Source organism: Monodelphis domestica, chromosome 1 (assembly GCF_027887165.1).
Source record: "Monodelphis domestica isolate mMonDom1 chromosome 1, mMonDom1.pri, whole genome shotgun sequence".
Taxonomy (NCBI): domain Eukaryota; kingdom Metazoa; phylum Chordata; class Mammalia; order Didelphimorphia; family Didelphidae; genus Monodelphis; species Monodelphis domestica.
Window position 1 is genome coordinate 53,272,580 of NC_077227.1, and position 26,500 is coordinate 53,299,079.

Consider the following 26,500-nt stretch of genomic DNA (forward strand, 5'->3'; position numbering starts at 1 on the left):
CACATTGTTTTTACATGTATTTGGGTAAAAACAAAATATTACTGTAAAAATGAAAAAACATTTTTAATTAAAAAAGAAAAATTGAAACAGTTTCAGGGAAAATGACAAGACTGCTTGAACTGATTGCAGAAAAAAAGCATACAAAACTAAAATAATTTATAGTGACATTACAGAGAATAACTTTGAAAGACTTTAGAACTCTGATCAATGTAATGATAAACCATGAAGAATGATGATGAAACATGTCACTCATCTCTTTCCATAGAGGTGATGAACTTAAAATGCAGAGAAATATTTTTGGAAGTGTCTAATATGGGAATTGGCATGTTTATAATGAGGTTCCCCCCCCCCTTTTCCTTTCTTTGCTTGCTCAACTGAGGGAAAATTGGGAGGGGCAATTAGAAATGTATGTGAAATTAAATGTTTAAAAAGAATACTGAAGGACTTGACAGCTCAATAGAGGTGGCTTCCTAGTTGTGCCTGGGCAAGTTGCTTAACCTACTCTTCTGCCTTCAAACCAATACTTTGTATTTATTCTAAGATAAAAGGTAACATTAAAAAAAAATACTGAGTATTGAAATAATCCAGCAATAAGAGGCTAAGTCACTTTCTGCTATATCAAGTTATACAAATTGCACTTAAAAACCAGAAGAGTAGAATTTCTCTCCTTACCCTGGCCACTCTCTAACTTAAATGCAGTAAGAAAGTATAAATAATCCTAACTGCCTGAGCTTAAGAAGCCACTTAAAAAGGAAGAATTTAGGCAAATATAAGCAGAGAATGAAAGTATTAAGACTTCATTCAAGTAATCAAAAAGGTTAGCACTTTCAGCTATTTGGCCCATATCTCACTGCTGATGTCAGGATTATCAAGTTTAAGGCTTTGCTGCAACTACTGGTGAGGCCAAATGACCTATTGCTGAGTAAATTAAACCACTAAACAAAAACAAAATACCATGCAATTCTGCTGAGCAACTCAATACTGAAAGTATCAAGGGAACTTGCCTCCTTGCAATAGCTCTCAATTAAAAATGGAAGGTGGAGGGAGAAAAAAGCTGAACTGTCACCATCTGAAGAATAGATATATAATCCAGGCACATAGACACTCTCACAGTTGGTTTCCACAGTAGCATGTAGAATTAGCATTAGAGCTAGTACACAGTGAATTTGGTTTGCTGCACAAAATTCCTATCACAGAAAGCCCTGCTCCAGGGCAAAAGTATTATAGATATATACTAGTACAAAACTGTCCCTTGTGTCCTGCTGGCTAGCAGAGACATTATAATACCATTAGCCCATGACCAGCAAATCTAAAGGCACTTACCTTTTCTAAATAATCTGGAAAATGATTTTCCCTATAAGCTTAGTTTTTAGAGGAAAATGTCATTACTTGTCTATTAATGTTATGTCCTTTCTTTCTATTTTCCTCTTATCTCTAATTCGGGTACAGCTCCTGATGATCCCTTTTAAAAAATAAGAAAAATATAAGAGAATATCATTTGGCTTAAGCATTCACAGCAGCAGAAGCGAATCCATGAAATCACAGTGGCAACAGCAAGGATGTATTATCTCGTTAGATTGAGGTCTGTAGGCAAGAGGTTTCAGGAAGACTGATGATACCAAGACTGCCTGTGATGCAGGTTACCAAATTCTGACAAAGAACAAATGAAACAGTAAGGCACTGATGATGGAGCTGTGAACTCAAACAACTATTTTGGAAAGCAATCTGTACTTAGGTGAATAAAGTGACTAAAATACCCATATCCTCTGACCCAGATTCTACTGCTAGGCTATCCCAAAGAGGTAACTGATAAAAAGAAAGGACTTGCATATCACAGAAACATCAAAATATTTCCAGACACACTTTTTTATGATAGCAAAGGACTAGGGATAAAAAAATAGATACCTATCAATTGAAGAATGGTTAAATAAATTGTGAAACATAAGCATAATTACCACATTAAGCTGTAAGAAACAATGAAGATGATGAATACATATAAACATGGAAAAACAAGCAGGAATTGATGCTAAGTAAGCAGAGTTAGAAAGCAATATGCAAGACTAAAAGTAAATGGAACCACCAAAAAAAAAAACACCCACACACAAAACTATTGAAATTGATGTTTAAAAATTACAAAAAATCATACTGGCACCAAATAGGAGATATGATAAAACACCTCCCCTCCCTGCTTTGCAAAGGTGGGATCTATAAGGATAAAATACTGTCATTTTTTTTTAATATGTTGATCAATTAAGTTGATTTTTTTCCTTTTAAAAATAAACCCTCTGTTATATGGGAAAGGCACTATGGCAAGGATAAGGAGGAAGGACAGAAGAAAACTGAGGTTATATAAAAACGTACTATATCAATAAAATTTAATTTAAAATTATTTTAAAGAATAAAATGAGAAAAAAGAAAGTAAATATTGTTTTCCTCTATCTTTACTTCAACTTTTCTGCATGGGAGCAGAAACAAGAACAGAATAGAAAAGCAAGCTAAAATCCTGTAGACAAAAAATCCATGCAGTGTTGAAGACAGTACCAAACAAAGGTACATAATATATCCCCAAAATGAACTACTTAACTTCATACAAATAGAAACTCCCCAAGAAAGAGCTGGTGGTTGAATTAAGCCTTAGCACAAAGAGAGAAAGGTTGCTTAACATGTTACTTGTCTTGGACCTTGAAGTAAGTCATTAGTTCTTTTTTTTTGACTCCCCATCTTGGAGTCAATACTGTGTATTGGCTCCAAGGCAGAAGAGTGGTAAGGGCTAGGCAATGGGGGTCAAGTGACTTGCCCAGGGTCACCCAGCTGGGAAGTATCTGAGGCCAAATTTGAACCCAGGACCTCCCGTCTCTAGGCCTGGCTCTCAATCTGAGCTACCAAGCTGCCCCCCAAGTCATTAGTTCTGCCATATGCAGTGAAGGCAAACTTGGTTAGTTCCAAATATCTCCCTTAAAACCCCCAGTATAAGTGCATTGAATACATTTAATTATTTGCATAAATTTAATGTCAGCTCTCATTTCTCAAGTTATCTGAAGCATCAGTAATCTATACAAAAGAGTTGCCAGGGAAACTTTAAATACTGAATGGTTATTTTATTTAGTTGAAAAAGTATTTTTAGTGATGCCTTTTGTTTTTATATCATAGTCACCTCCAAAAAAACCACATTTTTAATCAAGTCCCTATAACAAAGAAAGTTAAGCAAAACCCACAAAGTAGCTTCATCTGATAATGTATGCAAAATTCCTCTTAGATGATATCCCACCTTTGAAAGACATGCTGTCAAATCTTTTAAAAAACACTTTTCCCTCAGAGCAGCATAGCCTAAAGTAATATTATTGTAATTTTACATGCTGTGATTCTGCTGACTCTTTCTTTTTTCCTACCCATACATATTTCTTTACAAGAAATGAATGCCCAAAAGCCCAAATGAAATGCCCATAATAATAACACTTTTGAAAAAAAGTGAGAAAGCCATCACCTTGCAAACTCTAAGATGTAATGACTATAAGTTGAGGCATTTATATTAACTTTTAGACTTAGATCTGAGAGGAAAACCCTTAAGTGAGAACCCTGGCTAAAATTAATGTATCCTGTACCCCAGTTTTCTTTTTTAATACTAATTTATAAGTTCTTTAATCGCTGAAATTCTAAGAAGCTGTCATTTTAAATCTTAAGAGGCAAACACTGTAGCAATACTTAAGTAACTGTTTTCTCCTGCAACCAGACAATACATTTATGAATAATATTTTGTAATTATCGTCTGCATTATGTGTTAAAATTTCCAACATATGAAATGCTTGTTTTACCATACAATGTGCTAATGCAAATGTAATATAATTTACTGCTTTATTCCTCTGACATATTTAACTAGTATTATGGGTGTATTGGTATGATATGTATTAATATTACTATTGCTGCACTGTGCTTGCTATTTTCCTTGCTATTTATTATTACTAGTTTACTTACTGATTGTATACTATGGATATGCAAGTTCTGTTGTAATGTATATAAGTATTATTAATAATTTAGGCATGCAGCCATTGAAATAACCAATCAAAATGTCCTTTCCATTATGATGTTTATTGTACATAGTGTTAATGTGAATTTGGTGTACCCAAGGTGATTTTTCAGGGACTGAACTCTCCAAATCAACATGCCTTCTCATCTGCCCTGTAGTTGTAAGAACCCTAGGTCTTGTTATCTACCCTAGAGATGATCCATCCTTGTCTCATTCTATTATAACGTGTGCTTAAAAGCAAGTACTCTGCTTTCCATTTGTATCTCCAGTGGTTAGCATGGTATTTTGTGCATGTTAAGTTCATCATGCTTATTCATTCATTCATCCCCTTCAACTTCCTTACCTACCTAAGAATATCATACTGACTAAATTTTAAACACAAGGTAACCCAACTCAAATTGGCCTCATTTGTTCTAGTCTCTGCAAAACAAACTGCCTCAAAAAATTTCCACAAAGTCTTTTCACTAGACCTCAGTATTAATTTATGCCCTTAGTGATGGTCTGGTTTTTGAAGACCTTCTGACCTGTGTAAACCAAATAAACACACTGAAATCTATACTGAGCTACAACTCAACTCATTTCATTTGTAATTCAAGTCAAAAAATTGTATGTATGCCCAAGTACTAAGAGAGATGAACATTATTAAGGAAGATAAAGATTGTCATAGGGTATAGCTACTTTGTCTTACAGGTTTATCACCGAGAGGAAAACAACTAACTGAATCCACCCAAATGCCTAGCATAATGCTATTCACATATAACAAATACTTTCTATTTGATCTAAAGATTAGAAGCAGACAGAATTAAAGAACCTATCAATCTCTATGGTTTCTCTTCTCACAATTAAAAAATCTATGTTGTGAGGGGAAATATTATATCAATCCTTTAATTATTTCTGTTATTACTAAGTTTAGGATCCTCCCAATATATCCATTAAGTAGATAGACAAAGACAACATATGGAAGTACTCCAGTTCCAGTGGAAAACTGAATAGCCAGAAAAAATATTTTTGCACATTTGGGACCTTTCCCTTATTTGATCTCTTTGGGGCATAAATTAGTAATAGTATCACAGGATCAAAGGGTACACAAAATTTAGTGACTTTTTGATTACAAATCCAAGTTGCTTTTCTCAATAATCAAACCAATTCACAGCTCTACCAATAGTGTTTTAGCAAGCCTGTTTTCCCAAAGGTCTTTCTGTCATTGTCATTTTTCACTTTTGACATCTTTGATGATCATCTTAGATGACAGATGTAAGGTTGAACCTGAGAACTAATATATATATATATAAATCTAATATGTAGAATTTCTCTTACTAGAGATTTGGAACATTTTCCCATATGACTGTTGACTGTCTGCCTTTCTTCTTTTGAGAACTGCTGGTTTATGTACTTCAACCATTTATCTATTAGTAAATGACTCTTGTTCTTATATATTGGCATAATTCCCTATAAATGTTAGATAGCATACCTTTTTTGGAGAAAGTTGCTGCAAAGGTTTTTCCCCCACTGACTACTTTCCTTCTAATTCCAACTGCATTGGTTGTTTGTACAAATACTTTTCAGTTTTAGGCCACAAAATTGCCTATTTCATTCTCCTGTGATCATTTTTATCCCTCATTTAGTTAAGCACAAGAATTCTTCCTCTATCCATAGCTGTAAAAGCCCCCTCTCTTTATAATTTGTTTAAGTTATGATCAATGATCTATCCTGGCTGGGTGACCCCAGGAAATCACTTAACCTTTCAGTGCCCAGGGAACATTCTAAAACAAGAAGTTAAATAGAAGGTGCCTCCCTGAAATGGTAGAAAGCTTCTTCATCTCGGACATCCCTAAACTAATGAAATCACAGGTCCAATACATATCTCCTACCCATATAACCTTGTAATATTTAGGCCATATATACATTTAGGATTTATTATGTGATATCACTGACCAAGACTTAAAGGACCTGGTTTCCAATTCTGCCTCTGGCACTTAGTAACTGTGTGGCTTTAATTCATTCATTTTCTTGGGTCTCGGTTTCCCCATCTATAAAATGAAGGTCCTGGACTAGATGGCTTCCTGAGGTCCCTTTCAGCTCAGATCTATGATCTTATGAATTTATTTTGGCAAGATATAACGACTCCCTGGGGAATCCTATATTATTTATCTGTGGGTAATAACCTGAGGTAGAGAGAGGAGGCTAAGGAAATGGGAGAATAATAATGACTCAAAGGCAAAAGTTGAAATGCATGGGGAGTAACGCGAACCCTGAGGAAATAAGAGGAATAAGAGAATAGATAGGGAGTACCAACTTCTTGATACTCCTATGGACAAGAGAGTCTACTTTGGGGGTGACAGTGTCACTAGAAAAGGGGTGAGTCACAACTCCTTGGTGCCTCCTATAGACAAGACAGTCTGAGCATTAGTAGGAGGCACTGTGGGCGATTGCGTCGCTAGGAAAGAGATACAGTGAAGCAAAACGGTAAGAGGAGAGGAGGGGAAGAGAGAGAAAGTAAGAGTAAGAGTAAGAGATGAGGAGAGAAGAGAGAGGGAGTAAGAGTAAAAGTAAGAGAAAGCATTTTGCATTAGTTCCCCAGTATTTATTGAAGGTTTTAGGAATGTGGATTGGGAGGAGATCAATGAATATGTAACATGACATAGGTCTTAACATTGGTTGAATTGATAATGGCGAGATCAAAGAGGTGGATCAAGGATCCATGGAAAGGCAAATTTAAAATTAATTGGAAACTAAAGAATCCAATTCTTCAAAACTGGTGGGTCAAAGAAGAAATCATAGAAATAATTATGGACTTCATTAAAGAGAATGACAATGAGAAGACAACATATCAAAACCTATGGGATACAACCAAAGCAATACTCAGGGGGAACATTTATATTGCTGAGTGCCTATACCAACAAAACAGAGAGGGAGGAGATCAATGAATTGGCCTTGCAACTTAAAAGAATTAGAAAAAGAACAAATTAAAAATCCCCAGATAAAAACTAAATTGGAGATCATAAAAATTAAAGGAGAAATTAATAAAATTGAACGTAAAAGAACTATTGAACTAATAAAAAGACTAGGATCTGATACTTTGAAAAAAACAAACAAAATAGATAAAGTACTGGTTAATCTAATAAAAAAGGAGAGAATCAAATTAACAGTATCAAAGATGAAAAAGGTGATCTCACCTCTAATGAAGAGGAAATTAAGGTAAGTATTAAGAACTATTTTGCTCAATTATATGACAATAAATATGACAATCTAGGTGAAATAGGTGAATATTTACAACAATATAAATTGCCTAGATTAACAAAAGAGGAAATAGAATACTTAAATAATCCCATCTCAGTGTGAAGATTAAATTTAACTCTCCCCTGATTGTAACAACAAAGGTGCTTAGCTTTAGTTCTTCACTGATTGTGAAGATTTAAATTATAACTCATGTCTATTTTTAGATTTTAATCCCCATAAGTGCAAACATCGTACTTAAGAGTTAAATATGGAGACCTGCCTATTTTTAGATTCAATTACAAAAAGTGTAAACATGATACTTAAAGTTGAGAGGGAAGATCTGCCCATGTTAGATCTAATCACCAAAGGTGTAAACATCCCACTTAATCATTTGGTGGGAGGTCTGTGACCCATGTGAAATAGTGGGCAATAATTCAGAATCGACTAACTGCCTTCTGGGCTGTCCTAGAACAGAAAATCAACTATGATTGGTAGACATGGTATTAGGGGAAGACACAGGATGTGACGCAAGAGAAAATGTCTTTAAAAAAGGCTGTCACTTCCTGTGAGACTCAGTTCTTCATTTTTGGAAGTGGAGACAGGAGGAATTCTTCATGCTTTTGAGCTGAGGCTGGTGAAGAAGGGCAGAAGAATCTGCTGACCGGACTGACACTTGGTGAGTGAAAAGATGACTGAACTGCTGGATTTCCTGAAGAGATTTCCCGGGTCCTTGGCTTTACTGAGTATGGCTGAAACTAATTCTCCCTGCCCGGAGGGGCTGGGAGTAAATTACTTAGGCTAGATATCTTGCCTTATCCTCTCTCTGATTTCTTACTTCACTCTTTCTACATTTTGTAAATAAATTGTAAATAAATCTCTTTGGAATTAATTAAATTTCTGGCAACCAAAATCTTAAATAATCAAGCCCAATCCCTTTAAAGTTTAAACCCTTTTCCCCCTTACATCAGAAAAAGAAATTGATCAACTTCCTAAGGAAAAATCCCCAGAATTTGTAATTTCTTTTTTTTTGTTTGAATTTGTTTCTATCAAACATAAGAACAAATAATCCCAATACTATACAAACTATTTGACAAAATAAGCAAAGAAGGAGTTTTACAAAATTCTTTTTATGACACAAATATAATACTGATCTCAAAGCCAGGCAGACTAAAAACAGAGAAAGAAAACTACAGACCAATCTCCTTAATGACTATAGATGCAAAAATCTTAGAATACCACCAAAAAGACTCCAGCAAGTGATCAGAAGGATTATTCACTATGATCAGTGGGATGTATTACCAGGAAAATATATAATTAACCATATCAATAATCAAACCAACAGAAATTACATTATTATCTCAATAGAAGCAGAAAAAAGTCTTTAACAAAATACAACACTCATTTCTACTGAAAACACTGCAAAGGTTAGGAACAGAAGGGCCAGTCCTCAAAATAATAAACAGTATATTTTTAAAACCATTAGCAAGTATCTTCTGCAATGGGGACAAGTTAGAAGCCTTCCCAATAAGATCAGGAGTGAAGCAAGGATGCCCATTATCACCTCTATTATTTAATACTGTTCTAGAAATGCTAGTAGTAGCAATTAGAGAAGAAAAAGAAATTGAAGGGATTAAAATAGGCAATGAAGAAACTAAACTATCACTCTTTGCAGATGGTATGATGGTCTACTTAAAGAGTCCCAGAAAATCAACTAAAAGGCTAGTAGAAATAATGAACAACTTTAGCAAGTTGGAGGGTACAAGATAAACCCACAAAACTCAGCAGCAAGAGTTAAAAGGAGAAACTCCATTTAAAATCACTCTAGACAATGTAAAAATATTTAGGAATCTATCTGCCAAGACAAACACAGGAATTATATGAACTGAACTACAAAACACTTTTCATACAATTAAAATTACATCTAAATAATTGGAAAAACATTAATTTCTCATGGGTAAGATGAGCTAATATAATAAAAATGATAACCCTACCTAAATTAATCTACTTATTCAGTGCCATATCTATCAAACTACCAAAAAACTTTTTTTATAGAATTAGAAAAAAATTATAACAAAGTTCATCTGAAAGAACAAAAGATGAAGAATATCAAGGGAAATAATTTTTAAAAATATGAAGGATGGGGGCCTAGCAGTACCAGATCTTAAAATGTACTATAAAGCAGAGGTCATCAAAACAATATGGTACCAGCTAAGAGACAGAAGGGTGTATCAATGAAATAGACTAGAGGTAAATTACCTCAGTAAGCTAGTGTTTGATAAACCCAATGATCCAAGCTTTTGGGATAAAAACTCACTATTTGACAAAAACTGCTGAGAAAATTGGAAAAGAGTATGGGGAAAATTAGGTTTAGATCAACATCTTATACCCTATACCAAGATAAATTCAAAATGGGTAAATGACAAATATAGAGTGTGAAATAATAAATAAATTAGGAGAATATAGAATAGTATGCCTGTCAGATCTATGGGAAAGGAAGTAATTTAAGATCAAGCAAGAGATAGAGAACATTACAAAATGTAAAATGAAAATGACTTTGATTGTATCAAATTAAAAGGGTTTGTACCAAAAAGAAACTCAATGCAACCAAAATTAAAAGGAAAGCAACAATCTGGGAAAACATTTTTATAACAAAACTCTCTGACAAAGGTTTAATTTCCCAAATATATAAGGAACTAAGTCAAATTTACAAAAAAAAATCAAGCAATCTTGCAATCAATAAATGGCCAACGGACATGAATAGGCAGTTTTCACATGAAGAAATCAAAACTATCAATAAACACATGAAAAAAAATGTTCTACATCCCTCCTGATTAGAGAAATGCAAATAAAAACAACTATAAGGTACCACCTTACACCTAGTAGATTAGCCAATATGGCAGCAAAGGAAAGTGATAAATGTTGGAGGTGATGTGGCAAAATTGGAACACTAATACACTTCTTGTAGAGTTGTGAATTGGTCCAATCATTCTGAAGGGCAATTTGGAATTATGCACCAGGAGCTTTAAAAGAATGTCTACTCTCTGACCCAGTCATACAACTGCTGAGTTTGTACCCCAAAAAGATAATAAGGAAAAAGACTTGTACAAAATATTTATAGCCATGCTCTTTGTGGTGGCAAAAAATTGGAAAATGGGGGGTGCCCATCAACTGGAGAATGTCTGAACAAATTATGGTATCTGATGGTGAGGGTATATTATTGTACTGAAAGGAATGCTGAACTGAAGGAATTCCATGTCAACTAGAAAGACCTCCAGGAATTGATGAAGAGCAAAAGGAGCAGAACCAGGGGAACATTGTACACAGAGACAGATACACTGTGGCACAATCGAATGTAATGGACTTCTCTACTAGCAGCAATGCAACAATCCAGGATAATCCAAAGGAATTTAGGAAAAAGAACACTCTCCACATCCAGAGAAAGAACTGTGAGAGCAGAAATGCAGAAGAAAAACATGATTGATCACGTGGTTCGATGGGGATATGATTGGGGTTTTGGAATTAAAAGATCATTCTACTGCAAATATGAATAACATGGAAATAGATTTTGAATACATGGATAACCCAGTAGAACTATTCTGGGAGCAGGGAGGGAATCATGAATCATGTAACATGGAAAAATATTCTAAATAATTTTTTTAAAAAAGGAAAAGTAAAGCAGAGATGGAGTTATAGATTCAAGAACCATAGACTTTTAGGGTAGTTAGGCCGGGCTCAAATTTGGGCCTAGACACTTCTGAGCTATGTGACCTTGGGAAAGATACTTAACCCCAATTGCTTAGTCCTTACCACCTTCTCCCTTGGAACCAATGCTTAGTATCTATTCTAAGACAGAAAATAAGGTTTAAAAAAATCAGACTTAAAAAAAAAATCTTACCTTTTGTCTTAGAATCAATACTAAGTATCAATTCCAAGGCAGAAGAGCTAGGAAGGGTCTGAGGCCACATTTGAAACTAAGACCTGTCTCCAGGCCTGGCTGTCTATCTAATGAGACACCGAGCTGCCACCCCATAGACTTTTAGAGCTAAAAGATATCTTAGAAATTGCTTAATTCAACTCCATCATGGAATCAGGAAATTTAAGGCAGACACACCCAACAATAAACTACTGCAAAATGATGAGGGCCTGTAATAGATGGTCGAAGCATCAAAGAAGAAAAGGGGCATATCTGAGAGTTGCTAGAAAGATAAAATTAACAGACCTTGGTAACAGATTGGATATGGGCTGGGAGAAGGCAGTTAGAGATAATATTGGGTCAAGGATATTGATGAAACTTGATATGTGTTGCCTCCCCCATTAGAACATAATATCCTTGAATTGGATGTTCTCCAATTTTCTCTCTGCAATGCCAGTTTTTAACACAGTCCATAGAATATGGTAAAAGCTTTAACATCTAATATTGTCTCCATTTTATGAATGAGGAAACTGAAGCAAACAGTTTAAGTGACTTGTCCAGGGTCACACCACCAGTGTCTTAGACTGGATTTGAACTCAGATCTTTGTGACTCCAAAACCTAGCATTCTATTCATTGGGTCAATGAGCTATATTTTATTTTTAGTTCAATCATTTTCATTAAGACATTCTATAAAAAAGATATGCTAAATTATCAGAAATAATTTTTATAGAACTTGACATTTTTTTCTCAAAGTCAAAAATGAAGGAGCAGCTAGATAGCAGTGAACTAAGAACCAGGCCTAGAGATGGGAGGTCCTGGGTTCAAATCTAACCACCAATAATCCCTGGCTGTGTTGCCCTGGGCAAGTAATTTAACCCCCTTGCTTAGCTCTTAGTACTGATTCTAAGATGGAAGGAAGGAGTTAAAAAAAAAAGACAAAAACTAAAGAGTTCCTGACTCCAAGACACTTATATTCTTTAGAGAAGAGATGATCTGTACACATAATATGTACAAGGTATGGAGAGGGGGGCAGGCACTAGAAACTGGGCATTCAAAGAAGATCCCATATAAGAAAGCACATTTGAGTTGAGCTTTTAAAGAAAAAGGGGAAACTAAGAGGCACAAGAGAGAAGGAAGTGAATTCTAGGCATGAGAGACAGACTGTAGTAGAGATGAGAGTTGGAATATTATGCATAAGATATAGCCAGAATGTCTGGCCTAACTGTAGAGTATATGAGTGAATAAATGGAAAAGTTTTTATTAAGTATTTACTAAACATTGGGGATACAAATAGAAAAATCCCTTGCTCAAGTCCATATCCCAATAGGGAGGGGAAGCACTTTACAAAGGAAGGTTCAATTGCAGGGTATGTGGGAAGACCCAGTGGTCCTTGGAGTACAGAAAGAGAATGGATTGCAATACTCTGGAGTCAACTCCAAAAAGTACAGAAAGGTGAGGAAGGCAGAAGGAAGTCAAGTTGTGTGGGCTTCAAATGCCAAAGAGACATGTTTAGATTTGCTTTTGGCATTTATTAAGCAAAGAAGTACAAAGCTGGACGTGCTTTAGGAAAATCACTTGGGCAGCTAAGGAAATAGAAAGGACAAGGATGGGGGAATTTGACACAAATAGGGGAATTTTTTTTTTAGACCCTTACCTTCCATTTTGGAGTCAATACTGTGTATTGGCTCCAAGGCAAAGAGTGGTAAGGGCTAGGCAATGGGGGCTAAGTGACTTGCCCAGGGTCACACAGCTGGGAAGTGTCTGAGGCCAGATTTGAACCTAGGATCTCCTGTCTCTAGGCCTGGCTCTCAATCCACTGAGCTGCCCCCTAGCAAATAGGGGAGTTTAGAAGAGCCTAAATAATTTCATCCAGTGATCCCAGGCTCTAAAATCACTATATCATTTTATAATTTAGAGTTGACCTCAGGATATAGCTTCATTCAATCTGGTGAGAGTGCTAAGCAGAAATACTGATTCTACGACCCTTTGGATCACCTAATAAAGCCCCTTAACTGCTATTAAAATTACCTCTCTTTCTAGAAGTTAATTAATGGTGACTCTTTTCTGCCTCACCCTGGTGTAGGCCCACATTACCTCACAACTTGACTACTGTAATAGCTTGCTAATTGATCTTTCTACCTTGAGTTTTTCCCCACTCCAATCCATTCTCCACTCAGGTGTCAAAATAACCTTCCAAAAACATAAGTCAGACAATATCACGTCCCTATTTAACAAATTCCAGGAGCTCTTTATCACCTCTAGGATCAAATCCAAAATCCCTTCCTTGAGGTTCAAAGCATTCAAAGCATTTCAGAACCTGGGCCTCTACGTGACTCCCCTCCACATACTCCAAGATCCAGTAACACTGGCTCCCTTGCTGTTAACTGGGAAAAGATCTCTATCTCCAAAAGTTTTCATTCACAGTTGCCTCGCTCTCCTTAAATCCACCTCGCTTCTCTAGCTTCAAATCTCAGCTAAAATCTCACCTTCTATCAGAAGCCTTTCCTAAGTCCTAAGGCTACAGTCAATTATTCTGGCCATGTCTTGTGACATAGTTGGTTAGAATGTTGTTTCCCCACAAGGTCTTTTTTTTTTTTTTTGCTTTTCCTTGTATTCCCAGGAGGTAGCAGGCACTTGATGCTACTTAACTATGGTAGATAACTGATTGATTCTATTCCTATCCAATATAGCAACAAATGGTGGTGTGATTTCATGGTAGCTCAACAGGCTTTCCTCGATTACAAGCTGATGATTTTGCCTTATACAAATTCACATCTATCACCTCTCCTTCATTTTCTTTGTTCAAAAATTCTCAACTGAGCTGAGTATCCACTGCAGCATCCTTCCTTCAGATGCTTTTCAAATACTCCCATTTTTTGTTCATTTGGAGATATGAAGAATAATCTTTTTACTTTTCATTTGTTCTTTTTTGTAATTCTTATTTTGGTTAGTTTATTTCAACCAACAAGTTAACCAGAAATATGTATACAACCCTTTTACCACTTCCTATATAATTATCTCCTCCAAAAAAATGCAAACCTATATTCCCACATGTACAAATCCAAACTGAATTTTAAATGACCACCACTGTTCTTGGTAAGGTTAGGTTAGTACAGGGTTGCATCTGCACAGCTAGGGGCAATGAATTGCAAAATAGCAATGAAATTCATGAATCTCTCTTCAAATCTAGAACAGGGGATGACTTCTCAAATCTTCATCTCTGCTCCAGGAGCCTTCTCCCTCGGGCACTGCCGCTATCCCTTGTGACTTCCCCTCTAATTGGCTCCTTTTCTTAATACCCATTTAAGGAAGCACTCATGCCAGCCATGACTACTTCAAAGTCAGCTCAGACCATGACTCTTAGAATCCTCCTCTACCTCGCCCCCATGCAAGGACTATCCCTCTTCATGTCCCAATTTTCCCTATGCCAGATCTAGTTGTCATCTCCTTTCTATGTGTTATCTTCCCCAACTGGAATGTAAGTTCCTTGGGAAAAGTAACTGCTTTTTTTTCTGTTATTATTTATATTCCCAAATCTTAGCACAGCACTTAGCACATAATAAGCATTTAGAACGCTTTATCTTTCATCTATTCTTATTCCACTGCACTCCACTCCCCAAGGCTGTCTCCCTCACCCACCCCCCTGATCATTGGTCTAAAGAGCTGTTCATTTGCTTTGTACAAATGCTTTGGCTGAGTGACTAACACAGTTTGCCTTTTTGTTTCAGTTCCTCTATAATACTGAGAGGCCTCCTTTTTCTTTCATAAAAGAAAACTTACCTAGCCTTACTTACAATATGATCATGCTGTTTGCTGAATGCTCCATTTATTTCAAGGTCTATATACTTGAACTATCTTCACATTGTAATTGAGGATGATACCCCAATGTGTCTACTAAATACAACTGCTATACAGACTTTTGTTTTACCTCTTATAGGGGCAATTGTAGATTATAATCTCTTGTTTCTTCTTGCTGAAAATTTAGTTCTCTTGCCCATCAATATATTTAAAATACTGCCTTTATTTTTTTTTTAAGCTATGGAGTTTTGGTGAGGGGCAAATAATGAAAACCATCCCAATATTAATTTTAGGTGAGATCTTTGATACAAAGAAATGTTTTGTGGGGATATACTCTTCCCTAGAATTTCATAGGACCTCTTTCTGTGAAAGATGAGGCTAAAGAAGAAACAAGGAAGTAACATCCTATATTATCTATGTATGGTATGGTAGTCAAACTGTAACTACAATTCTCAGTTAACTAAAATTTTAAACTCTCATTACCCCCAACATGTGGGATAATAAGAATACCTATTTGTAGAAAAGTATTCTCAAACTCACATTCCAGGTGGCTTCCTTCCAAACACAGGAAACACCTTATGTAGGCAGCATAGTGTAAAAGGATTAATGGATATATATTGCCTGCTGTTCTGTCCTCAATATAGCACTCTACATTAATTAACTTAATCTTATTGGTATTCACTGAGGAATAAAGAAAAGCAAGAATTTAGAGTCAAAAGACCTTCTTTCTATTCAACTCAGTAAACATTTACTAAGTGCCAGCCTAGTCCCTGATGCTAGGAATATAATGACAAAAATGAAATTGTGGCATGTAAATTAAAAACTATGAGGAAGGGCAGAAGTAGGAAAGGCTTCACAGAGTAGATAGTACCTGTACTAAATTTTAAAAGAAAGATGATTCTGAGGCCAAAGATGAGAAGAGAAGTCATTCCAGGCCTGGAAGACCAATTACCTGAACATAAAAAAATAGGAAAAGGCCTGCCAAATTCAAGGAACAACCAGGATATGAGTTTAGTTGGAATGTACAATTCAGGAAAAAGAATAATATAAAATCAGTCTGTTAGTCCATCAATAAGGATTTATTGTCTATTTATCAGGGACTCTACTAGGCACCTAGCTTTAAATGGCAAGCAAAAGAGTTTCTATTTTATCCTAAGAAACAACCGGATTTGTGGATTGTCCTTTGTTTTTGAAGTACGCCAAAGACATCACAGGGGAATGTCTTGACTTTCAAGTGAATTGTCTTTAAGTGAGGCAGAGTTGCACAAAGACATCATCAGTCTCACTCTCTTCCAGTCATTGAAGTCCAATAGCAAGACAAAAGTTAGAATGACTGGTGATAGACCAGGGTTTGAGGCCTGCTGGCAACTGTCCCCCAAGATGGTTTTACTGAAGTGTGGATGTTGCACATGCTATAGCTTCTTGGAGCCAGGTAAGAGGGCTTAGCATTGAGCTTTAAATGCCAAGCTAAGGAATTTATATTTTTATCTTATGAAGCAATAATAGGTAGCCCCTGAGGAATCTAGTCTAAGCTCTGCCAATTAACTGACTATGTGGCCTTGGGGAAGCTGTTTAACCACTCAACAATAAAACCCACCAGAGCTACAATTACTTTTTCCTATAGATCCAAGTGGTAGGGTTACCTAATTGTTTCATAAAACACCTACTTGCTTTAATTATATTGGAAGTTGTTGATCAGTTGTGTCTGACTCTTCATTATCCCATGGACCATAGCTTCCTAAAATACTGTCCACTGGGTTTCCTTGGCAAAGATAATAGATTGGTTTGCCATTTCCTTCTCCAGTAAATTAAAGCAAACAGAAGTTAAGTGACTTGCCCATGGTCATACAGCTAGTGTCTGAGGCTAGATATGAGCTTAGGTCTTCCTGACTCCAGACCCAGTCCCCTATCCACTGAGCCATCTAGCTGCCTTCATACTGGAAGTACCATAGCTTTAACATAGTTGAAAGGATTTTTTTCTTCTTTAAATGTAAAAATAATTTTGAAAACAGCTTTTCCCATCAATATTTCCTGTGGGATAGAGGGAGATAGAAATATTTAGAGTTAAATGGGAAGCTACCTGTTCTCCACTAATTTTAAACACATTCCAACAATAGTAAGTTTCAGGATCATTCTGTTCTATACTGACCTTTAATATGTTTCGGCCGTCAAATGATTCTCTTTCCCGAGGGCCAGATTTGCTTGCTGGGGCATTGTTCCTGTCTTCGGCTGTAAATATATCAAACTTAAAATTAGCTGAGGTATTTGGGAGGAATTTTTTTCCCCTTTACTCTTAAAAAAAGTTAATTTTCAGGGGGCAGCTGGGTAACTCAGTGGATTGAGAGCCAGGCCTAGAGACGGGAGGTCCTAGGTTCAAATCTGGCCTCAGACAACTCCCCAGCTGTGTGACCCTGGGCAAGTCACTTGACCCCCATTGCCTAGCCCTTACCACTCTTCTGCCTTGGAGCCAATGCACAGTATTGACTCCAAGACGGAAGGTAAGGGTTTAAAAAAAAAAAAGTTAATTTTCAAAATATTTATACACAGCTGGGAGTACAGGACTAGAGAAGTCAAGTGATATAGATTCTAATCCTGGCTATGTCAGTAACTAACTATGTGACCTCAACAAATCACTAACCACCTCTGGATTCAGGTTCCACATCTGAAAGAAGGGGGGTAGATAAGATGAGCTATAAGGTTCCTTCTAGTTCCATTCTATAACTGTATGGCCTTTACACTATTTTAAATACACATACATATGCTTTACACATTAGCTTACCATGATATTCACATTTATAGTGGGGATTAATATCTTGATTGAAAGATTTTCCACAAATATGAAAATCCTCTATCCTTTGAATAAGCCATCATCATTATAGACTGTTTCCCCACCCCCACATTTCCACAACATACTTTCTTACTACTTCCCCCTTGTGGCCAAGGACAAGCACTGCACAATAGCCAAACAGTGAATACAGATTTCTCTGCTAGAGGCTAACAGAGGAACAAATTCAAGACACTGGTAGACCTCTGATCTTGCCCTTTAATATCAACTTGGTCTAGAAATCTGAAGATGAAGTGTGTTAAGGTATTTAACATAATGACTTCACATTATTTTTATGATGTTTCCAGGAAATGTTTTCTTTTTATTTTGAGTATACCCTAATATGACACATAGATTTCCATGCCAGAGCTGATATATGAATAGATGCAGCAACTTACCAACTGCTATTTATTTTAATTAGCCCACCGGTATTATAGATGGCCAGCTACCTGAAAATTCTCTAAATAGGAGGGTTTTCCTAGTTAAAGATTCTAATCTATGTGTATATCACAGAGACAAAACATTTTTGCATAACTAGGGATAAATTTTATCATGATACCTTAAATGTTCTAAACACTCTATAGTGCTATTTAAAGGAAATAAATATGTTCCATCAGAAAAAGAAAGTAAAATTCAGACCACCTGATTCTATACCCCTTAACAACGAATTTTTAGGACTTTGATGAAATGAAAGAGATATTTTAAGACATTTCACTATCTCAGGGTTCCCAGCTGTAAAAAAGTGGCTAAATAGTGATTTATGGGGTTAGGAGAAGAAAGCAGACCATTAAATGAAATACCATATAAAAATCACAAAACATTTAATGCACATGCCACAAGATAAAGAAGTATCTAAATCCTGGTATGTTGCAATGATTCTAACCAAATAGTGCTGCTACTACAAGTTTTCCATTAGGGATATCTGATCACAATGTATGTCTCAGAGGAAAAAAAAGAAACATAATTGATGGCTGCCATATAAAAGAGACTAGCAATACTATAGTCTTAATATTTAGAATTTTTAATTCCATAAATGGTACATAGTCCCAGGTCCTGATTAGAACGGGCTATCTCATTTCATATGAACTGAAGTCAGAGTACCAACAAGTGAAATGAAGCATGTATATATATTTATTATATTAATGTGCCACCTCTTATGCAATGTGTAATCACAAAAATCTGGATGTGAAATGAATTTATGCCTATGTCATATTCTACATTTACCAAAGGAAAGGTTATTCTTTGAAGGTATATTATAGTGACTCTTCCAGGAAGACAAAAAGTCTTTCTGAAATACAAATGAACATTTCTCCCCATCTATCCCAATTGTACTTTCTGAGTTCTAATTAGGTAGAAGTAAAAATATGAAAACTTCAAAATACTTTTCACACAAATAAAACTAGATCTAAACAATTGGAAAAACATTAATTGTTCATGGGAAGAGTAAGCTAATATAATAAAAAATGATAATCCTACCTAAATTAATTTACTTTTTCAGTGTCATCCCTATCAAACTACCAAAAAATGTTTTTATAGAATTAGAAAAAATTATAACAAAGTTCATCTAGAAGAACAAAAGATCAAAAATATCAAGGGAACTAATGAAAAAAATGTGAAGGATGGAGGTCTAGCAGTACCAGATTTTAAACTGTACTATAAAACAATGATCATCAAAACAATATGGTACTCCCAAAGAGATAATAAGGGGAAAGACTTGTACAAAAATATTTGTAGCTGCACTCTTTGTGGTGGCAAAAATTTGGAAAATGGGGGGGGGGGGGGTGAATAGCTAAACAAATTGTGGTATCTGATGGTGCTGAAAGGAATGATGAAAAACATATGATCGATCACGTGGTTTGATGGGGATAAGATTGGGGTTTTGATGTTAAAAAATCACCATACTGCAAATATGAATAACATGGAAATGGGTTCTGAACAATGATACAGTGGAAATGCTTGTCAGTTCTGAGAAGGGGGAAGGAAAGGGGGATAGGAAATCATGAATCATATAACCATGAAAAAATATTTCAAATTTTTTTTAAAAAGAGAAAAAAAAACAATACAGTACTGGCTAAGAGATAGACGGGTGGATCAATGAAACAGACTTGGAGCAAATGACATCAGCAAGCTAATGTTTGATAAACCCAAAGATCCCAGATTTTGGGACAAGAACCCACTATCTGACAAAAATTGCTGGGAAAATTGGAAAACAGTATCGGAGAAACTAGATTTAGATCAACATCTCACATCCTATGTTAAGATGAACTCAGAGTGGGTAAATGACTTAAATATAAAAAGGGAAAATATTAGTAAATTAGGTGAACATAGAATAATATACCTGTTAAGTTTATGGGAAAGGAAAGAATTTGAGACCAAGCAAGAGATAAAGAACATTACAAAATGTAAAATGAATAATTTTCATTATATTAAATTTAAAAGTTTTTGTACAAACAAAACCAATGCAACCAAAATTTAAAAGGAAGCAACAAATTGGGGAAAAAATTATAATTTAATAAATTAATTAGACAAAGGTCTAATTTATCAAATTTATAAGTAACTAAGTCAAATGTTCAAGAAATCAAGCCATTCCCTAATTGACAAATGGTCAAGGGACATGAATAGGCAGTTTTCAGATGAAGAAATCAAAACTATTAATAATCATATGAAAAAGTGTTCCAAATCCCTCCTGATTAGAGAAATGCAAACTAAAACATCTCTGAGGTACCACCTCACACCTAGAAAATTGGCCAACTGACAGTAAAGATAAATGAAAAATGTTGGAGGGGATACAACAAAATTGGGAGACTAATGCATTGCTAATGGAATTGTGAATTAATCCAACCATTCTGGAAGGCCATTTGGAATTATGCCCAAAGGGCATTAAAAGGTTGCCTTCCCTTTGATCCAGCAATACCACTACTGGGTTTGTACCCCAAAGAGATAATAATGAAAAACATTTGTACAAAGATATTCATAGCCATGCTCTTTGTGGTAGCAAAAAATTGGAAAAGGAGGGGGTGTCCCTTGATTGGGAAAAGGCTGAACCAAAAGAACATTTTACACAGAAAGTGAAATGTTGTGAAATGATCCAATGTAAAGGACTTTGCTACTAGTAACAATGCAATGATCTAGGACAATCATGAGGGACTTACAAGAATGCTATCCAAACTGAGAGAAAGAACTGTGGGAATAGAAATGCAGAGAAAAACATACTTCTCACTTGTTTATATAGTCCTATGATTTGGGGGTTTGATTTTAAAAGATTGCTCTTTTGCAAAAATGAATAATATGGAAATGGCATCAAGTGATAACATTTGTATAACCCAGTGGAATTGCTTGTCAGCTCTGGTGGGGGGGAGGGAAAGAAAATTAATCATGTATATGTGGAAAAATATTTAAAGAATAAATTTTTTTAACATACTAAAACTTCTTAGCCCTATATCAAATACAACCCAACTGCTTCCTCTTACAGTCATCAAAACAAATGTTAAATCTCAAAAACTGTAAGAACTGGCATCTTATGATAGCCAGTCCAATTTAAACCCTAGGAATTCAATATGTACTCTCCATATTAGAGACCATGTCAGTGACGGGCAACCTTTTGAGCCTGGTGTGTCAAAATTTGCCAAAAAATTGAGCATAACTGGGGGGGGGGGTCACTTTGAGAAAAAAACCATAATTTTGTGATAAATAAGAAAAATGTATAAATGTAATATATAATTGTATTTAATAAACCAAAAACTAATTATTTAACTCACCTGCTTAGTGACTTCTTTGTTCATCTTTCAGTCAGTTTCTTTTATTGGTCTTGATATTATTTAACTTGTATGAGGTGCTATGAACTAAGATAAATGAGGGGGAGGGGGAATTCTTTAACTAACCTGCCTATTAGGGACTTTTTTGTTGCTGTATTTCATTGACTAAATCTTCAAATTGAAGGTTGGTATTTTGTACACTTCAAGCCAAGAAACTACTTACTTCATCTATCAATCTGTTTCCTTTGTTGCTTTTGATATTATTTAACACTGAGAATAAGGTCTCACAAAAGTACATAGAGGAAAAAATTGTGAGTAAAGCTACTGCTATATTTTTCAGGGTGCTAAAAGTGTCTGGTAATGGGTTCCAGGTACTCTCCCTTGCAAGTGAGCCAGAGCCCCACCCAGTCTTCCACAGGCCCAGAACAGCCATGCCCCTACCCAGCCTGCTGGGGGGAGATGGGGGGGCCCTGTCCTGCCTGCCCCTGAGTGCTCCTCCCACAAGTCAAGTGCAGTCTTCCCCCCCTGCCCCACAAGCCCCAGCCACCTGGCCCGAGCTGCCCAGAGTTTGCCCCCCCACCCTTGTGACCAGCATGTGGAGCAGCCTTCCTCCCAGATCAGGCCAGGGCATGGCCATGGCCATGGCCAGGGCTGTAGGCACACAGCTCCCCAGGTGGCTCCCGGGGCCCAAGGCACACTGAGTCCACATGTGGCCATGTGTCATAGAAAATGGTGTGTCGGTGCTGACATGCGTGTCATAGGTTCAACAACACAGGACTATGTCCTCTAAGAAACATACCAGTGGGATCTTTCCTGAATAGAGTGTTCATGACTGTAGCATGGAGTTTCACTTTGTCCCATTCCTTCATCATCAATCCAGATGACACAAATCGTTCCACTAGCTGATCAGCTATCACTTGCAGCCTAGAAAAATTTATGACATATAGGGGTAAAAGTAGTGCATAAAAATCAAGAAAGACTTCATCACCAAGAAAGCTATCACTTAGTTGCATTCCTCATCTTTGAAATGCCTGACTTGAATACCAAAGAACAGCAAATATATTTATTTCAAATAAAGTTGCTATAAAATTAATTTCTCAGCCATCATAACATCACTAAGGAAGGAGCCATTTTAAAATGTGTAGAATCAAAGAACTTAAAACAAGTAGAATTGAAGGGCCTGACTAGATCATCTTTAACTCTCTCTTTTAAAGGTGGGAAAAATGAGATGCAGAGAGGTGACCTAACTTACCTAAGGTTACACATAGCTAGTGAATGACAGGTCTAGGGTTAGAACCCACATCTCCTGAACTCTCAGATACAGAAGGTTATTTGGGGAGGGGGGGTTTCCTACCACAATACACTGTCTTTTATACTATATTATACTTAGGGATTTTTCAAGTAACTTAGATTAACTCACTTTTCCTTTACTTAGTCTTTAAAACTTCTTGATGATCAGTCAGTGATTTCCAAAGATTTTAGATATTTCCCAATCACAAAACAACTTCTTTTTAAACATGAAGCCATACACTAAAATGTTCATTGCACTTTATAAAGATATAGACTGAAAATATACAGATGCCCATAACCCAGGTTTTCTCTATTCCTTCTAAAGCAAAGGTTCTTGCTTAGCAGGAGGCATTTGCACATACACAGAGAACAAAACTACTAGAATAAAAGTAAGAGGTAAATTCAGGTCTCTCATACCAAGCAGGTTTATTTGTTTCATGTTTACTCCAACTTTCCCTTTTGGAAAATCAGGTACATGAAAAAGTCTTTTTTTTTTTTACTTGGAAAAGGAGAATGAAGACTACATAAAGAAGATAAAGAGAAAAAGCAACTTTAGGGTTGTTAGAACCTAGAGGGGTTGCTTAGAAATGTCTCTGGATAATTAATGCCAGGTATTATTGTGGATATTTCATGAGGTCTCTACAACTTATAAACCCTTGATAATAGGAAGTTTATAGATTAGGCAAACTCTACCAGAAACTTAAAGGTTTATTCAACTGAGTCTATATCTTTTCAGTAATGCCAATGAAACTGCATCTGTATATTTAAAACAGCATCGAGTCTCTGTATTCTCCTGTTTTCTTCTTATTTCAAGAACCTATAATGCCCATGACGGTCAAACAGCACCTACCAGAAATAATACTCTAACCATTAAAGCCAAAGGTAAATATAACCAAAAGACCATTAGACTCAGAGCAACTGATTTTATCTCATCTACTGACCCAATGTTCACTATTAACTTTTCTTTCATTAGAGTCCAGGATTGATATTACTATCAGAAAGAAGAAAGGTCACAACCACTTGTTCCCTAGATCAGAAAAAAAATCAATATTCAATTTAAGGATTCCGTTATCCATATAAATTCTTCAAAAGGTCATATGCTCATTTCAAGTCCAACAGGAAGAATCTCATGGTTTTCCCCCTATTCATTAAAACCTTATGATTATATCAATAAAATTTTAAATTAGTAGTAACAAAGATTAAAATGATAACATTGTAGATGACACTTAAATTAATAGAGAAGAGCCTAAATAAAAATGTTACTTTGCTATGTTCTAAAATTAAGATAAAATACATTTATTCTGAATGAGGCAAGGTCTTTTTTTTTTTTACTACAAGAATCTGTGGAGTTGCTCCCTTCCCCTTTATACCATGCCTCTACCCAGCAGCCCACTTGAAGCACTAACTCCCTCCCTGAGTGGAGCACCTAAACCTCTTCTCTCCCTTTCTCCCTCCCCTGTCTGGGGTAAGGCAGCAAACCAGGGCTGGGGAGAGGTATGGGAACAGGGCACAGTACAGTCTGGGTGGACAGGAAATGGCACACAGTGGGGGGGTGGGGCACAACACACAGTCTTGAAAAGGTTTACCATCACTGCCCTAGAAGTTAGGTATACTTAAACGAGGTAAATTCATCCTCTTAGACTCTATTATTCATTTCTTCCATGCAGAGCTAGAAATAGAGTCCACCACACAAAATGGATCTTGGAAATCCTGAATGTGTTAAAATTTTTTTAAATTATAAAATTTAGCTAAACCCTTAACTAAGGTCCACTCCAAATTCATTCCAAAAAATATAAACCCTCTATAATGATCCTCTATGATCTAGAGAGTCACTGGATAGCTGGGTCATTCTAGGGTTATTTAGGAGTCCCTATCTGGGAGCAAGAATGGTGGATCAGTAGATAAAGAGCCAGATCTGGAGATGGGAGGTCTTGGGTTCAAATCCAGCCTCAGATACTTCCTAACTGTGGCAAATGACTTAATTACAGTTGGCTAGCCCTTAACTTTCTTCTGGCTTGGAGCTGATACTTAGTATTTATTCTAAAGCAGAAGGTAAGAATTTTTTTAAAAGGTTCAAAAAGAAGTTCCTATCTGCTCAGATGTATGGTTCAATACTTGTGCTCCAATTATATCCTCCAATTCCAGTATTTGAACATTTAAAATTCCACAAGATGTCAAGCAGATATCATACCTGCTACTTTCAACAAGACAAGAGGGCTAAAGAACTCAATCACCAAGAATTTATTAAGCCCTACTGTATAGCAGGTCCTTTTGCTAAGCACTAAGGGTTATAAAAGAAAAATAAAGCATATATTTAATATCACTAACATAAATCCCTTGCAAAAAATACAAGTTCTGCCAACTCAAAAGAGTATACTGATAAGCCTGAAGGTATATTCATTTTCTACTACCCAAAAAAAGTTATAATGTCCTTATCTCTGACTAACATAATAAGATTCCCCATATTAATACCGCTTGTTACTAGGATCAACAATGAAATAGTGAACTATGCTAATTTGATTTCCAGCAATACCTGTACACATCTATTAAAGAAAATAGAAGGGAAACACAAATAAGACACTCACCGGTCAGAGCCATCCTTCATGTGGACTTTAGCATAAAGAACATCCATCATGCTAGGATCATCATTCATGTATTCTATGCCCAACATCTCTGCTAACAGAGCTTTACCTCCAGCAATTTTGCTTCAAAAGGGGAAAAAAAAGTAAAGGAAGATTAATGTCATAAACCAAGAGGATAATCTAAAATCAGACATGTTCACTACACAGATTCACAACAAAACAGTGGTACTTCATAATACTATTAGTCTTAACTTAAACCAGGGACCACTACATTTCTCTAGAGCTATAAGAAAGCTTCATAATAACTTACATTATTTATCACAGGTTACTTTTTGTCTTAATTTTTTTATTCTGAACTTAGATACTAAAAGAGTAAGCATTTCTGTATATAAGAAACACAAAAGAGAACTGTATAAGAAACTGAATTTCCATTTCATATCACTTGATCTTTTAAAGAAAAAAGTATAATTATACACAGTAACATCAGTACTGTATGATAAACAGTGAATGACTTCTTATTCTCAGCAATGTAGTGATCCAAGATAATCCCAAAGGACTCATGAAGAAAAATGCTATCCACCTTCAGAGAAAGAATCAATGGAGTCTGAATGCAGATTGAAGGATACCATTTTTCACTTTATTTTCTTCATGGTGTTTTTTAAATACATCTTCTTCCATAATGTTACTAATATGGAAATACATTTTATATACCAGCACAAGTAAAGTCAATATCAAATTGCTTTCATCTCGGGGAGGGGGGAAGAAGGGAGAGAATTTGGAACTCAAAAAATTGGAAAGCTAATGTCAAAAATTGTTTTCCCATGTTAATTGGAGAAAAATGAAAACATTACTAAAATTTTTTTTAAAAGAGAGGAAAAAAAGCATAAATTCCACATGTTACTTTCACCTATCCTGTTTTTCTTTTTTCTTTTCTGAACTTCCTTCTGCTCTGTTCAGTGAATTTTAAAAAATATTTTACTCTTAAATACCAAAAAAGAACATTTCCATAAACACAACAGAAGACAAAATGGGCATTATATATGATTCCATGAATCTCCATTTCACACTAATTGCTTTTTTTTAAACATATAATA

The 26,500-nt window shown here is 35.8% G+C and overlaps 1 protein-coding gene across 3 annotated transcripts in view; it reads right to left on the reverse strand.

Annotated features, from left to right (window-relative positions):
* Positions 1–26,500, reverse strand: part of ASCC1 (activating signal cointegrator 1 complex subunit 1) — a 121,069-nt gene that overhangs the window by 44,013 nt on the left and 50,556 nt on the right. For all 3 annotated transcript variants that reach the window (XM_056799393.1, XM_056799405.1, XM_007478355.3), the window contains 3 exons: positions 25,410–25,529; positions 22,334–22,458; positions 17,105–17,184 (listed from right to left, as the gene is read on the reverse strand). In XM_056799393.1, the coding sequence (XP_056655371.1) occupies positions 17,105–17,184; positions 22,334–22,458; positions 25,410–25,529 (325 nt within the window). The remainder of the gene's footprint in view (positions 1–17,104; positions 17,185–22,333; positions 22,459–25,409; positions 25,530–26,500) is intronic.